This window comes from Sardina pilchardus, chromosome 13 (genome assembly GCF_963854185.1).
Source record: "Sardina pilchardus chromosome 13, fSarPil1.1, whole genome shotgun sequence".
NCBI lineage: Eukaryota > Metazoa > Chordata > Actinopteri > Clupeiformes > Clupeidae > Sardina > Sardina pilchardus.
The window spans coordinates 22867433-22882813 of record NC_085006.1 but is presented as its reverse complement, the minus strand read 5'-3'; the positions used below and the strand labels follow the sequence as shown (position 1 = coordinate 22882813).

General features: G+C 42.4%; 1 protein-coding gene across 1 annotated transcript; it reads right to left on the bottom strand.

Annotated features, from left to right (window-relative positions):
* Positions 1-7917: 7917 nt before the first annotated feature.
* On the bottom strand, positions 7918-9942 carry LOC134099935 (uncharacterized). Its single transcript, XM_062552971.1, has 3 exons — positions 9797-9942; positions 9082-9197; positions 7918-8769 (listed from the first exon to the last, which is right to left on the bottom strand). The coding sequence occupies exons 1-3, from the start codon at positions 9797-9799 to the stop codon at positions 8106-8108; spliced, it is 783 nt and encodes a 260-aa protein (XP_062408955.1). The 5' UTR covers positions 9800-9942; the 3' UTR covers positions 7918-8105.
* Between the last annotated feature and the right edge of the window lie 5439 nt (positions 9943-15381).

Here is a 15381-nt window from a genome sequence, read left to right as displayed (position 1 = left end):
GGGGGGGGGGTTCGTGTCGGCTCCATTCGCCAGTGGCTCTGCGTGGGCGTATATTGGCGGTCTGGCTGGGGCATGCAGTCTGATCAGATGTGCACGGCTGTGCATTTAGTGGGATGGGGGGGACGGGGGAGGTGGGAATGCTGGGAGTGGATGGCGGAGGGGAGGGCTGTTGCGGCATTGTATTTGGATTGGGCTCGCGGTCCGGGCCTTCTTGGGGTGGTGTTTCTAGAGTGGAAGTCCAATGGTTTTAACGATTTTAATTACATTACACCAATGTCCAATGATTTTAACGTTTTTAATTACACTACATCGCCTCCCTACGCCTCCCGACCCTGTCAACAGGATGACAGGATGACACGTCCAAAGACATGAAGCATTCTGGACTTTTGCTCTGGGGGCGCTGCTTCCGGGGGGCCTGGGCGGCGGGGCGGATCAGACTGTGTGTCCTGGTCGGGCCGTGGTGTGTGTTCGCGTGGTGTTGTGGTTGGGGTGGGGCTGGCGCGGGCCCCGTTCTCTCTGCTCGCGGATGGTGGTGGGGGGTGTCTGCGGATGGGTGGCGCCGCCTGTGGGCGGACTCTGGCTGGCCATGCTCAGCCATGCTGCTCCGACGCGCGGTTCAGAGGTGGTGTGTGGGTTCGCCTGGGGGGGGGGGGGCATTGGGGGGGGCATTGTGGGTGGGTGGATGTTGCGTGCGTGGTGGGTGGGTGGATGTTTGCATGCGTGGTGGACGATGTGCGGGATGCCTCTTCGGGTTTAACTGGGTAACCTATTCCTACGCACCTGTCCCCACAAAAGAGGTGTGTAAAAGCGTTTTGTAAACCCTCTATAGTATAACCATTTATATCACCATTGATATACTTATTAATACTTAATATGACTTACAGTAATACTAACACACTCTATTTCTCTTCCCTTTCCCCTATACCTCACCTGTGAGGTAAACCATTACCAGCCATCAACCATCTCTGTGCCTGTCCCTCATCACACCTGAAGTCACATCCCTCTGACTGCCCTACCATCGCCATTGCCTTCGCCATCCCTATGACTGCCCTAACATCGCCTGCTGTGGTTCCCTGCCCGAATCTTTGGCCCTCGGATCCCAGCGACCCATCACCTTCAGAAATAACTAATGGATTACTAATGGACAATTTATTCCCTACACTGGACTATTTGAACTTTCATTGTCATTGTAACTTTCAAACTACAAATGACTGTACTGTAACTGACCCAAGGCAGATGGGTTGGGCCCTTGAGTCGTGGGTCTGTCTGAGGTTTCTTCCTATATGTATCTCCAATTCTAGGGAGTTTTTCCTTGCCCCTGTTACTCATGGGCTCTCTTTGAATGTCTAACACTCTGTAAAGCGCCTTGAGACATGTGTAATGTATTGGCGCTCTATAAGCGACATTAAATTGAAATTGAAATTGATTGTCTTTTGCCCTCCCTTCAAGGTAGTGTTGCCTTGAAGTCAACAATGGGGCCCCAGACAGTACACAGAAATATATCATGAATGGACAACATCATTACATGGTATTACTTATTATATGGCTCTTTACAATGCTAGTAGAACGCTCCATTGACTTGAATGGGATTGCCTGACGTTCGGTAAAATAAATTCATGCAATCACTGCTGAAACTAGATGTACCGCAAAGCGATACACAAAATGACCGCCGCTCAGTCCTGCACATTCTCTCCGCAAATATCAATCACGCTTGTGTTTCCATCGCCTACTCCATCCCTACTGCAACTTTTATGTATGTAAATGAGTGTGTGCATGTGTGCGCTTGCTTTTGTGTATGAGTGCTTCTCTGTCTACTGGAGTGTGTGTCTGCTTGTGTGTGTGTTTAATGTGTCTCTGAGTATATGTTCACTGTGTTCTCTGCCGTCACTGTCACTCCAATATCAGATAACACACACACACACACACTCACATGCGCGCGTGTGCACACACACACACACACACACACACAAACACACATACACAGGCACACACTCACACACACACACTCGCACACACACACACACACACACACACACAAACACACACACACAGGCACACCCAGAGAGAGAGAGAGAGAGAAAGAGAGAACACACACAGAATACACACAGATAACACAGACACAGAGAGAGAGAGAGAGAGAGAAAGAAAGAGAACACACACAGAACATGCACATACACACATATACACACATGCAAACACACAGATGGGCACACAGAAACGCACCCACACACTATAGTACATCACACACACACTCACTTCTCAGCTCCGGTGGTCTCACAAAATGTACTCAAAGATGTGTGTGTGCATGTGTGTGTGTGTGTGTGTGTAGGTGTGTGTGTGTGTGTGTAAGGGTGTATGTGTGCATGCGTGTGGGCGTGTTTGTGCATGTGTTTGTATAATGTTTTATGTACATGTGTTTATGTAGTGGTGCGTGTGTGTGTAGGTATGTGTGTGTGTGTGTGTATTTATGTGTGTGTGTGTGTGTGTGTGTGTGTGTGTGTGTGTGTGTTCCTGCATGTTTGTTGCACCCAGAGCAACCATTCTCTTTTAAAACATATTTGGAAACTAGTTGATTAAAGGTTTCTAATGGTGTCACTTATATGTTTCTAGGACAAAAACTAGCAGAGATTGAAATGTTTGGAACAGTTTTTGAAATCCCCAGGGGGGGATTTAGACTCCAGATAATACCACCATCTACTGGCCGATGGGTATACAGTCCTGAATGTACACATAAATCCATTTATTTTATAGCCCCCCATGGATGAAATTCCACAAAACTTGGCTTACTCCCAGAGGGTGTCAGGTTAATCATACACATGAAATTTGGTGCAGTTCATAACATCTCATCTGAAGATATGGGCAATTAAAGCAATATTACATTGCATTTTCAATTTTTACGATGGGGGGGCAAATCACAAATGACTGGTTATAAGCTAAGTTGATGCAAGCTCTAGAGAACAACATACCATAAACATTTTGTCATCCTCGGTGCCACGGTTCAGGTAGTTATGTAGGAAAAACTGTCATTTTTGGGCTTCGGGCGGGGGCAGCGCGGGGGTGGAGTGACCCCCGGGGACGAAACGAAAATTTTCCATAGAACTCTACTGGGGCTACATGCCCACCAAGTTTCATGCGCTCCGGTGTTACGGTGTCCCGGGAATCGTTGACGAAAAATGACGGGAAAAAAGAAAAAAAAAAAAATAAATAAATAAATAAAAACTTTGACAACAACTATATGACCGCTTCGCTAGCTACGCTAGCGGCGGTCATAATTACTGCTGTCACTGGTAACAGGATTTGTGCTTCTGATTTACATCTTTCATATTACTTAGTAAGTAGTCCAGTCACTTCTTGCAGTGGAATTCATTCAAAAGTGACAGCAGAGGGTTGATCAGCAGTGTGTGTTGCAAACTATTTGTCTCTCCACGACGAAACGGTAACAAACAAATTTAAAGAGACATCATATGGAGTTATTTTTTCATTTTGGCAATGGGCCATATAATAAGCGGGATAATCTATGGATTGGCGGTCATTATCGGTAAATTAAATCCCTGCAGTACAAGACCCCTTCACTGGCGGGGTCCAGTTTGCCCTGTCAGGACTTATTTTCCTGATAATGACTGGCATTCCATACATTATCCCATACATATCACATTGTGACTTCATTATGTAGATAAGGACTCTGTAGTAAAGTGTTACCAAAATACAAATGCATTTGTAGCAAAAACATTGTCTATAAACTGCTAATGTAGTTTAATGCTTGGTGTTTTTCTTCCAAATAGGAATCAAAATTCATCTAAATAAATATATACTTCACAATGCATTTGGGTAAATGTTGTACACTTTCTGAGGCATAAATATGTAACAAAATACTTTCCATGGTTATGTCTGATGTGTTCGTAGGTAGAAAGAAGCAGATTAGTGAGTCGAGTCTCTCTGTAGTTGAGCTGGGACTTCTTGGAGCTGTCTCTGCTGATGCTTAGCAGGAGAAGTTGAGTCTGGAGTACTTATACAGCTCTACAGACCTGCCCCTTACAGGAAACAGCCTAACTCTCGGATAGACACTGCCGTTAAACATCCAACCTTGATTGACATATGACATGAATTTCGTGTCACACCTTGAATCAACAAGTCCAGTAAAGAGCCCTACATGGCATTTTTCTTATCAACCACAGATAATTTATCAGGATCTACTCATTGTGGGTGTTACAGTAAATGGTATTTATTTCTACTCTGCTATTTCACACTGTCAGAATGACAGAAGTGCTAACACACACACACGCACACACACACGCACACGCACACGCACACACACACACACACACACACACAACTTGTCATGACCAGACTAATACGCAGGTTGAAATGATAAAAGAAATCTAACAATTGACATTACAGTTTTTTCTAATTGCTTACGTAAGCACATTTTTTGTAACTATTGGCTATTTTTGCTGAACTCTACACACAAATAACAAAACCTTTCACCAAACGATCAAAACATTGTAGTTCTCTTGCAAAAGCGAACGCAGCTTGATTACTGTAAATCTCCACACCTTTGTGAAAATGGTGTTTCTGTATCAAACAGTAAACACAAGCCATCATTTACTAAGCACACAATGTGTCAACTACACACTGATGGTATGAATACAAGACACATCTGGCTTTTGCTTTCTCTGTGCACAAGGTAGGCTACAGTATGTCAGTTTGAGGTCATACTTTTGTCATAGTTCTGTAAACATATAGGAATCCAAACTTCAAGTATTGGTGTTCACACTCATCAAAACAAATTAGACAAAAAAAAAAAAAAAATCTGTCTACATCATGACGTCTCTCTGGGTACAGCCACAAAATGTCATCTAAATCACATGCAATGTCTTCCTGTCCAAGGCTCCTTGTCCTTGTCGTCCTCTCCCTCTCGCTCCTTCACCTCCTCGTCCTCTTCCTCCTCCTCTTTCTCCTACTTCTTCACCTCCACATCCTCTTCCTAGGCCTCCTCTAATTCTCACTCTTCCTGCTCCCTCCATTGTACTCCACACGGATATCTACCTGTGCCTTATTGACACTGCTTAGGCTGATTGCAAAGTGAACTAATGATCTAAAACAGTTTTCACATGTGAAAATGTGCCAGACAGTTGGCAAAATAGTGTTAATGATAGCCATACATGTGTATGATTTTGCTAGGAGTGTGTTGGAAATTTGGTATTTGAGTGTAAGAGGTGAGTTGTGTTTAAGTCCCGCAAAAAGAGTGTTGTGCAGTGAATTGTGCCTACAGTTTGGCAAAGTGTGTGTTATAAAATTGCAAACTGAGTTCAAAGCAGTGTTTGTGCGTTTTGTTTTGCAAACTCAGTGAGTGGTTTTGCTATATGTGTTAATAGTGTTAGAAATTGTGCTACAAGAATCACGATTAGTGCTTAAGCATTCAGAAAAAACTGTAAGATCAAGGTCAAGCTTAACTGGTACAGGAATAGTGTGTCAGTGCTGGCCCCCATCTCTTTGCTAGCTACACTACACCATTTCTAGCTACACTACACCACTTCCTTGGTACAGATTATCCGTTCGAATGGCTCTCATACCACTGCTACGCAGATGACACAAAGCTCCTGAGCCCTTGATCCCGACACGGATATCGGATTGCCTCTCAGACATTTCTCCATGGCACACCACCTCCAGCTAAACCTCTCAAAAACTGACAGTTGAAAACTGAACTGCTGGTCCTCCCAGCCAAACCTACCAAACACCATGACATCAGCATCAAAATTGACTCCTTGTCTGTTGCACCTACCAGGGCTGCAAGAAATGTAGAGGTCGTTCTCAACAACCAACTAACCTTCTCCGATCATGTTAGCCTCGGTAGCCTAGTCGTGCCGTTTCGCACTCTATACCTTCGGAAAATCAGGACTTGCTTGACTCAAGATGCTACCAAACTCCTGGTACAGGCGATAGTCTCACGACTTGACTGCTGTAATGCCCTCCTGACAGGTCTCACTCCCAGCCTGCAGAGTGAAACCCCTCCAGATGATCCAGAATGGTCTAGACTACAGCCTACATACCTGTACTCGTTTGTTTGCGAGCACTTGTGCTGCCCTGGCACAACATGGAACGGCCATGTTTTGATTTGCCACTACTACACACACACATACTATATTATGCACATTATAGATATTATGTAACTGATTATTGTAAACTTTACAGTAATTTCATTGTCAAAAAGGAAATTAGAGTGAAGTATTTATCCTATATCTCTCTGCATTTCAGAGGAAGGACACACACATGCACACACACACACACACACACACACACACACACACACACACACACTCACACAGAATCAAGCTTGTGTGTGAGTGTGTGTGTGTGTGTGTGTGTGTGTGTGTGTGTGTGTGTGTGTGTGTGTGTGTGTGTTTTAGCACTTCTGTCATTCTGACACAGTGTAAAATAGTAGAGTAGAAATAAAGACCATTTAACACCCACAATGATTAGATCCTGATAAATTATCTGTGGTTGATAAAAAAAATGCCATGTAGGGCTCTTTACTGGACTTGTTGATTCAAGGTGTGACATGAAATTCACACCTGTGATGTACACTGGAGATGACTTAGAATTATTATTAGTGGTAGAAACTTACTGTAAGCAGCAAGGACACATTTACTGTATACTAATGTCCACCCCTATAACATTGTGGTAACATTGTGGTTACATTGAGCTTGCTCTTTTTGGACTTTATTTACTGCGTATTTTTCTCTGCATGTATGTTGGGACATAGTTTTTGGGAAAACTAATTTGTGAATCTACAGTAAGTAGACTTTTCTAAACATTTTGTCCACCAGAGTAGCCTGGCTAACGCCTCCCACTTCTCAAATGAGACGTGGTCTGGCAACCAGACGTTCATTTTCTCGTATTTGAAAAAATGCCCAGATCCGTTCATTGGGCGCCACGGATGTCTATCAAATGCGCATAGCTCACCCAACTCGTTCGTATGCAACGCTAAGGGCTGCCGTAAATCCTTTGGCGTCGAATGTAGACGCAAGAGGGCAACGGAAACTTCTTGGATGTTCTGTGATTGGTTCGCCAACATCAGGCGAACATTAGGGCGTTAGTTTCCAGACTGGCTTAGCAGCGGGATTGAAATCACCGCGCAAGGCAGTATGGGAAAACCCAGGCTACCACCAGAGGGTAATGTTGTGAATTAGTAGGAACAGCTTTATTCCACCATGTGCCGAGAATCTGGCCTTGGATTGATTGGCCCATTCCCGCTACTACATGAGTTCACCATTTGATATATTTTCTGATTATCATGAGCGTATGTAGTGTGTACAATATTCTTCAACAAGTTTAAGACCTAATGTAAAATGCCATATGTGTATTGTGTGGCTAAGCAGGAGTGAATCTGACTGTACTGTTTACAGTATGGAGGCAAGCTATAGGCTCTAAGTGCTGCCATCTTCTGGTGATTCCAAGGACTTCTTGTCTGATTCAGTTTTCACTCACGCATGTCTATGAATTCATTTTTTCTTCACACACGCATATCGAGCTGACTCACTGATTCATTGACATCTGGCTAACTGACAGTGCTTCACACACTGACATCAGGCTAACTCATGCTCTGTCGTATTATTGTAGATATCTTGTACCTGTACACTGACTTGGGAAAATCTGAATAGGTTTTTAAGAGGTGGTTAAAGGACGTGGTTAAAGAGGAGTAGGTCTGACTGCATATGGGGACATGCTGAGAAACATTAGGCTCTCAGCACTGCCATCTTCTGGTAGTGAAGCAGAATGTCAAGACAGACTGTTCCAAATCGTTTTTCACCAACACATGCCAAAATTATTTTCTAGTCCTTGACTTTATATTTTGTCTTGCCATTTCACCATCTGACTTCCATGTCCACACACAAGTTATCATATCCAAACACTCTGTTATGTATCTTACAACACAAACATCTTTAATTGTTGCTGGGGTTTGTATTACCGCAAAATAAACGATTACAAAACACAATTGTTACAGCAGTTAGCATTTAGGAAGTATTAATGAATCAAGTCACAAAGATTGTAATCATTAACATTAAAAGAAAATCTCAACGTACAGTAATTACAATGTTTATCTCTTAAGACAGGCATTGATTAACGATCTCATCATTCTTCAGACACTTGACACAGGAGTTGGTGGTACACTTGTAGAGAGGAACCTGCTCTGCAACCTTCTTCAGGGCAGCTGCCAGATCAGGGTTGTTTTTATCCTTCCTGTAGACCTGACTGAACACGAAGGCCTTGGGGCCGTTGTGATTGGCGAGCGTGCTGAGAGAGTCCAGGATGCACTTTGCCACAGCGGGGGCCACGTTGGCCGTTTTCCCCTTTTTCTCGGCCCTCTCTTTCTGGACCGTCTCCCGGTTCCGTTCGTTCTCGTCCCGTGCTTGGTTCAGGCAGTACTCCAGACACGGGGAGTTGTAGGTGTAGAACACCACGCAGCCGCCTTTGTCCTTGTTCAGCAGGTTCTTCACAGGAGTGACAGCTTGGTTGAAGCCCGCGCACATGAGCAGAGCGCGCTCAGAGTGGATCTTAGATGTGGAACTTGAGCCCTTTGGAGTGGCAGCTACCATCTGTGGCCCCTGGTAAAGATTTTTGTCTGTGAGCTGTTGCTTGACCGTGCCTGCGTTCTCTTGGCTGAGGAAGTTCTGGCTGAATGTGGCCCCACACTGGTCTGCAGGGACATTGATGGCCAAAGCAAACTGGACACCATCGCCACTCTCGGTCTGTCCAGATGGTTGATACCTTAGAGAAACAAAAAGTGCAAATGTGCTCAGTGAAGTTCCATGTTGATGCTGCATTTTCCAGTCAGGAATTCCTTTCTGAATTCACCTTCAAGATAGTTACCGTATAGATTGCATGAGATAGTCATGGCAATCATACATTTTGGACGCACGCAATAACTTTACTTCTTTAACTATTTATGAACGTTTGATTTAAAATAGGGCTGTCAGGCAATTTAAAAAATGACTAATAAATGAGAGACTCTGCTATTAATGAATCTAGTTTAAAGCTCAAGCAAATGGCCAGACTATGATGGGAATTCCATTTGCTTACTCGGTCTGAAAGACTCCAGTGATTCTCGCCAGGGTCTTCAGATCCACCTCCTCAACAGACTGGCCTGAGGAGATCAGGGAGAGCAGGACAAGTGCACTCAGGACTCCAGTACGCACCTAAAGAGGAAACACAAACATGACAAACGGACAAAACCCAGTACACACACACACACACGCACAAACGCACACACGCGCGCACGCACACACACACACCACCAGAGAGATCATGCAGAAAAGAGTCCATCCACACAAACACATCAAAAAGGGTCAAACACAGAGTCAAAAATCATTGCAGGCCTATATAAGCTATTAAGATTATTGTGACTTTATTGTGTCCCAAGGGAAATTTGTCTTGGACAAACAGGCTCCTACATCACATATAACATAACACCAAAAAGTGCTGACAGTGCAATCATAAAGTGCATACATACATACATACATACTGTACATACATACATACATACATACATACCTACATTGCATTACATTGCATTGCATTCAAAATATTCAATCCAAATCAAGCAAATAAATAATAATAATAATGACAAATAAATAGATAAATAAACTTAACAAATTTAAGAATGTATGCACTCTATTTTGACACATAAGCCCTCTAAAGCCAAATTAAAATGTTGCACACAATCAAACACCGATGTCAAAGTACAGCATGGGAACATTCTTGAGCTTTTCCTCAAATATAAACGACTTTACATTACCATGATGGAGGTCTGGTCTGACAAGCTGCGCTTGTGTGTCTTCTGTCTGTTGTGCTGACCCTGGTAGGCTGGTGCCGGTGGTGGAGTGGGATGGTGAATATGGTGAGATGGAGTGTGTACCGTATATATAGTGTATCTAATGGAGAAGTCCAGCCGTTGGTGCTGTGTTTCCGATTCAGCCCAGCCCATCTCAGAGAGGATATGCTGAGGCAGCAAAACTGCAAAACTTTCACAATATTTCTCAGTGGTCAAAACAATCTCTTCCAGGAACTCCAGTAACTGATAAAGTGCATGTGCCTTCTGAATAAATAAAAAATATCATATCATGGACTTTTGTTATTCACAACTTGATATTACAGTTTTTTACAATCACTTTGCTACTATTTTCAGAACCTTGATGTAATTTTTCAAAACTCTAGATACAAAACTCAAAACGGTTATCACTTGTAACACAGGCCGTCTAATGTTCAAAACATTGGATTGTGCCTTCACATCTTCAAAGAAATCTTGCACTTGCACAATCATTGGTTCAAAAAACAAATGTACTGTGAAATACCACTGAAACATAACTATAGATCACCTGCACACAAGCAACCGATAGTTTCACTGTGTCATTGTTCGTACAATCATTAGATATTGTAGAACAAAATAGGTGATACAGGTTTCTTCATGGTACATGTACAGTACAGTACATACATCTCTCTAAAAGTGCTGCCGTAGTAGAGAGAATACTACACACATTGGAATCATTTAACAAAGTTTGTAATATATTTATGCAAAACACTACAGTACAATCACAACATAGGTTTATTTGAATCAAAGCAAAAATACGGTAATTAGCTATGAAATAGAAAAGAAAAGACTAATAAAGCATTGTAAAATATTAGGCTACATCCATGGATATTGTAGTCGAATTGGTTCATGCTTCACGCTAATTGGTGACAGTGAATCTCGTTACAGTATCTTGCAAATTTCATGATTTGCAGCAAACATGGAATATTGTTTTGTCTGTTTCAATACAACTATTCAATAAGAATAACACAATAGTTACTTATCACCACTGAACCCTCTGCAACGGCCCTTCATGGGAGGAGACCAGGCCAACAGGGTTCACTTCTGCTACTTCTGAGGCCAAAAGAGGACAGCAGTTGAAGCTTCCTCAGATCGTCTTCCTCTTTCTCTTTTCTCTGTTCCCTTCTGACTGGGCACAGAGCCAGAAAACTGTACAAAGTTACACATTATCGTGTGTGGAGGGGGTTGATTGCAAGACAGTGGACATGTTTCAAAGCTTTTTTCTGTCTACGGACATTGTGATGGTATAAAGAAAACAAATACTTTTACAGCAAAGTGCAAATTAAAAAAATACTGTACCTATATACAGTATATGATATACATGATGAGCTTTGCGCTGTACATCTTTCTGTGCATCCTGAAGTTCCTGTCTGTCTAGACACAGAATACGACAACTAATTATGACAACACATTTGCATGTAATTATGGCACAAGCAATGAAATAAGGCCAATTTGCTTAGGTAGGACTATTTAGCAGGGAACCAGTGTAGTGCATTTTAACTGCTTTAATGATGTGCAGAAGTGATAAGATGTTTTGTAATTCGAAAGTTTCAATTTTGATCTGATATCAGAAAAATGGGCCAGAGCACTTTACAAGCCTGTGAGCTTGTTTTTACTGGAATTATAGATGCACATTTTATGTACATGATGGATGGATGTATATTTTAGATATATCTTCTCTGTAAAATACTTCCAACTACTCACTACTGTAACATGTGTGTGTGTGAGAGAGGGAGAGTACTTGTGGTCTGTGATTCTAGCACTGGGTGTGAGCACACATTTTAATACTTTTATTTGGATCTCAACACAAGGGAGGAATTACAGATCCAAACAGTAATGGAAATATGCTGTAGGTTTGTGCAAAATGCAATCAAACATGGTACTTACTACTATCTATGGGTAGATATGACATCTTCGTCTCCAAATGGACAAACGACCTAATATAGCAGAGATTGAGCAGTACTTTGTAAGTCTCTTTGCACTTGGTTTGCATAACCCATCCAGTTGTAACCCCCGCAGAGCAAGTTTATGCACATGACCCAGGCTTCCACACACACACACAAACACACACACACACACACACACACACACAAGATACACAGAGAGAGAGGCACACACACACACACACACACACACAAGATACAGAGAGAGAGAGGCACACACACACACACACACACACACACACACACCTGGTGGGCCATCTGAAAAGGACAGGTTCAGTAGTGGAACAGGCACATAAACACACAGTACTGTATGTATAAACACAATATTCATCAGACACCTCAGAGCCATATCCAGCATATCTCTCTGTACAGTTCTTAGACACCTCAAGATACAGCTCCGCCTAGTGGACTGATTGAGACATACACACACACACACACAAACTCAGCTCAGGTCTGCTTGTATCTTCTGTCCATCTGAAATCGGAATATTTGTTTATAAGCACTTCAATAAAACTGTAATATCAAAAAAGACATAGTGACATTCTCCTTTCATTGCACATTCCATCACTATTATCAAGCCAAGAAGAGCTGGTGTCTGGTAAACTATATACCGCAAAGCGGTACAAAACATGACCACCACTCAGTCCTTCCTTCTTATCTTCACGCTTCCTACTTCTTCGTATTCAGTCTTGCCTCTTCAAAGACTATGTCTCAACTTAGTCTCGACATATGCGATCTCGTCCCCATCACTACCGAATAATAAGTGGAATATGTATTGTCCACTGGTCATTATCGGAAAATAAGTCCCTTCAGAATGAATCAAGGCCTCTTCACTAGGTCGCCCTGTTGGGACTTTTTTTCCGATAATGACTGACGGATCATACATCACCATCTAAATAGAGTGATAATGTATGCATTTCCTTCCCTATTGTCTCAGTGCTATTGCTAGAACTTTGATTGTGCTTGTTTTGATTCCCACATGTTCTCCTTTCTGATTCTAGTATAGCCTGACTAGCCAGATCCACAGAAGATGTACAGTAGGGTCTGGGGACTCTACTAGCAGGGCTCAATCGGAGGGGTGGGATAAACAGTTGTCTTTCAAATTCCCTCTCCACGCAATTGGATAGCGCTAAACGAATCATCTTCTTGTTTTCAGGATGCGTAATGGTCGCAACTTGACGCATGTCAGTCATCATTATGCTAAGTCCGCCTACCGACTCTACACGCGATGTGATTGGCCCGGCCAGTTCCCAAGTCAACTGAGAGTTGCTAGACTACTCCGGGGGGCATCTAGATTTCTAGGCTAATTCTAGTACCCTGCTCTGCCTGTGATTCTTTGTCAGGTGGTCAGTTGTGCGACCGTCCAGTCCATGCTCACAGTATGTGTGTAGTGAGATGGCAAAATGATAAATTAATAAATCCTGCTCCTGCAGTGATCACCCTCCACAATACCTTTGTCATCTTCTCAGCCTGCAGGGCCACCTATTCTCCCTCACCCTCCACAGCCTGTGCAGCAGTGATTATGGAGTAGGCCTACCTGTGCAGCAGTTTTTCGACTAGGACCTGTGCAGCAGTTTTTCTATAGATGACCTGTATAACCTCAGAGGAAAGTCCTGAAGAGGCAAAGGAAGAGGAAGCTCATTTAATATTTAATATCACAGCTTTGCTGTGCCATTTCAAGATGATACAAACACAAAATCACACTTTTCTGACTTTCCTGATAAAACCATTCCTCAAAACGTGACAAAATTGTTGCATATAGCGTTCCTTTAGGTGTTCCTTTGAAAGTGAATGCATTTCTTTTCCATCATAGAATGTTTTACATTTAAAAAGAGATCTACAATCCTTGGTTTAAGAGGCTTACTTGTAGATCATTTATGTCAATGTTTTTGATGTATATTTATTTAGAAAATTACTTCGAGAAATATTGTAATCAGTTAGCCAACAGTTGTGAAAAGAGAAAATATGGATATTATTGGATGGATATATATGAAATTGTTTGTTGTTCTTTTTTTATTCATAGGCCTGCCCTATAGGGTTTGTAGGTTGACATACAGTAGCTTATTAATTAACATGTTCATGTTTTATCCCTCGATAATGCATGCAGTATATGGAAAGTCGCTGTGCTTTTCCCTCTTAGTTTAACTAAATGCTTTAAATGCTTTCAATAAAATAAAGCTGTACATTTGTGCTCCCAAATATCAAAGATGTATATCTGTCTGTATGCAAAATCTATGGCGACAGTCAGCAATGTGTGTGGGAATTCACGGGGAAGCATTGTAACTGATAAAAGTTAAATATCAGGAGTGCAGACATGTTTTCTTCCCACAGCTGTTTTCACCATCTGGCATAGCATGACGCACACGCCCCCTCCATGGTCCAAGCGTACAATACTACTGTACATCCAAAAAAAAAGCGATTGCCTACATCCGTCAGAACAAACTTCGGAATCAGGCACGATAATCATTAAGAAAGCCTCAGAGAAGGTAGGACACATGGCTTCCCTGTATTTATGCAGGTAACGAGTGTGTGTGTGTGCTCGCAACTTGTCTGCTTTTCTCTTTAACAATTTGAGAGATAGCTGGAAGTTGAACTTGTGTTTTCCTCTTCCTCTTTCCTTTTCCTCTTCCCGAGTCTTTGGCTCACTCCTCTCAGCCCTCGTTTTCTCTTGTGTTCCTTGTCATTGATATATTCGTGAGTATGACATCGGTGTGTTTCCAATCGCTTGCGTAGGCTAGTTGTTGTAGTAGTCAGATAGCCTAATGTGTCACCCTCGGTCATCTTTGAGCAAAAGTTGGGAAACACTCTTTCAGTGTGGCATATTTTTCTGCTGAATCCAGTTTTGCTGTAAACCAAGCTGGATCTCTTAATACTGAATCTCTGAATACTTCCATATTGTAAAACTTTACATCATGCGCGACATCAATTGCATCAAGTTTTTTTTTTTTTTTTTTTTTAGCGACCTGGGAATTAAGATAAATTAAGATACTTGTATGTGACAATGATAATTGCATTATTCTCAATGTAGTCATGGAAATATCTGTTTTTAATCCGTATGTCAAATGGACAAACAGAATATCTGAAATGTTGAGAGTGAGTCACATGGGTTAGGTCTGAGGTGTGGGTGGGTGTTTGCTTGCAGGAAGCCTGGGGCCCAGGGCAGGACTTGGGTTGGGTAGGGAACTGGGCCTGTGCTGGAGTCAAATTGTGATGGTTAGGGTAACAGTGGTTAGGGTGGATGTCTGCATGCTGTCCAGGGCCTAGCAGAGCTCTGTGTTGTTGTGATCATATTGGAGAATCTTGTTGTGCCATTTTTTAAATAGTTAGTTAGTTATATTAATTAATTAGTTAGTTGAATTAGTTGTGCAGATACTATATAGTAGGGTGGTCCTTATCTAGTCCATTGTGTTGTGTAATCAGTCACCACGTGGTGTCGGTGGTGCAATCAGTCACAATGTTAGCTTGTCCTTCCTCAAAGGCGTCATATGCTGGAAACACTTTTGTTAAAGCCAATTTGGGCAGTTGTCATATCAACCTGTGTAAACCCAGAAGAGACAGTCCAACAGGGAT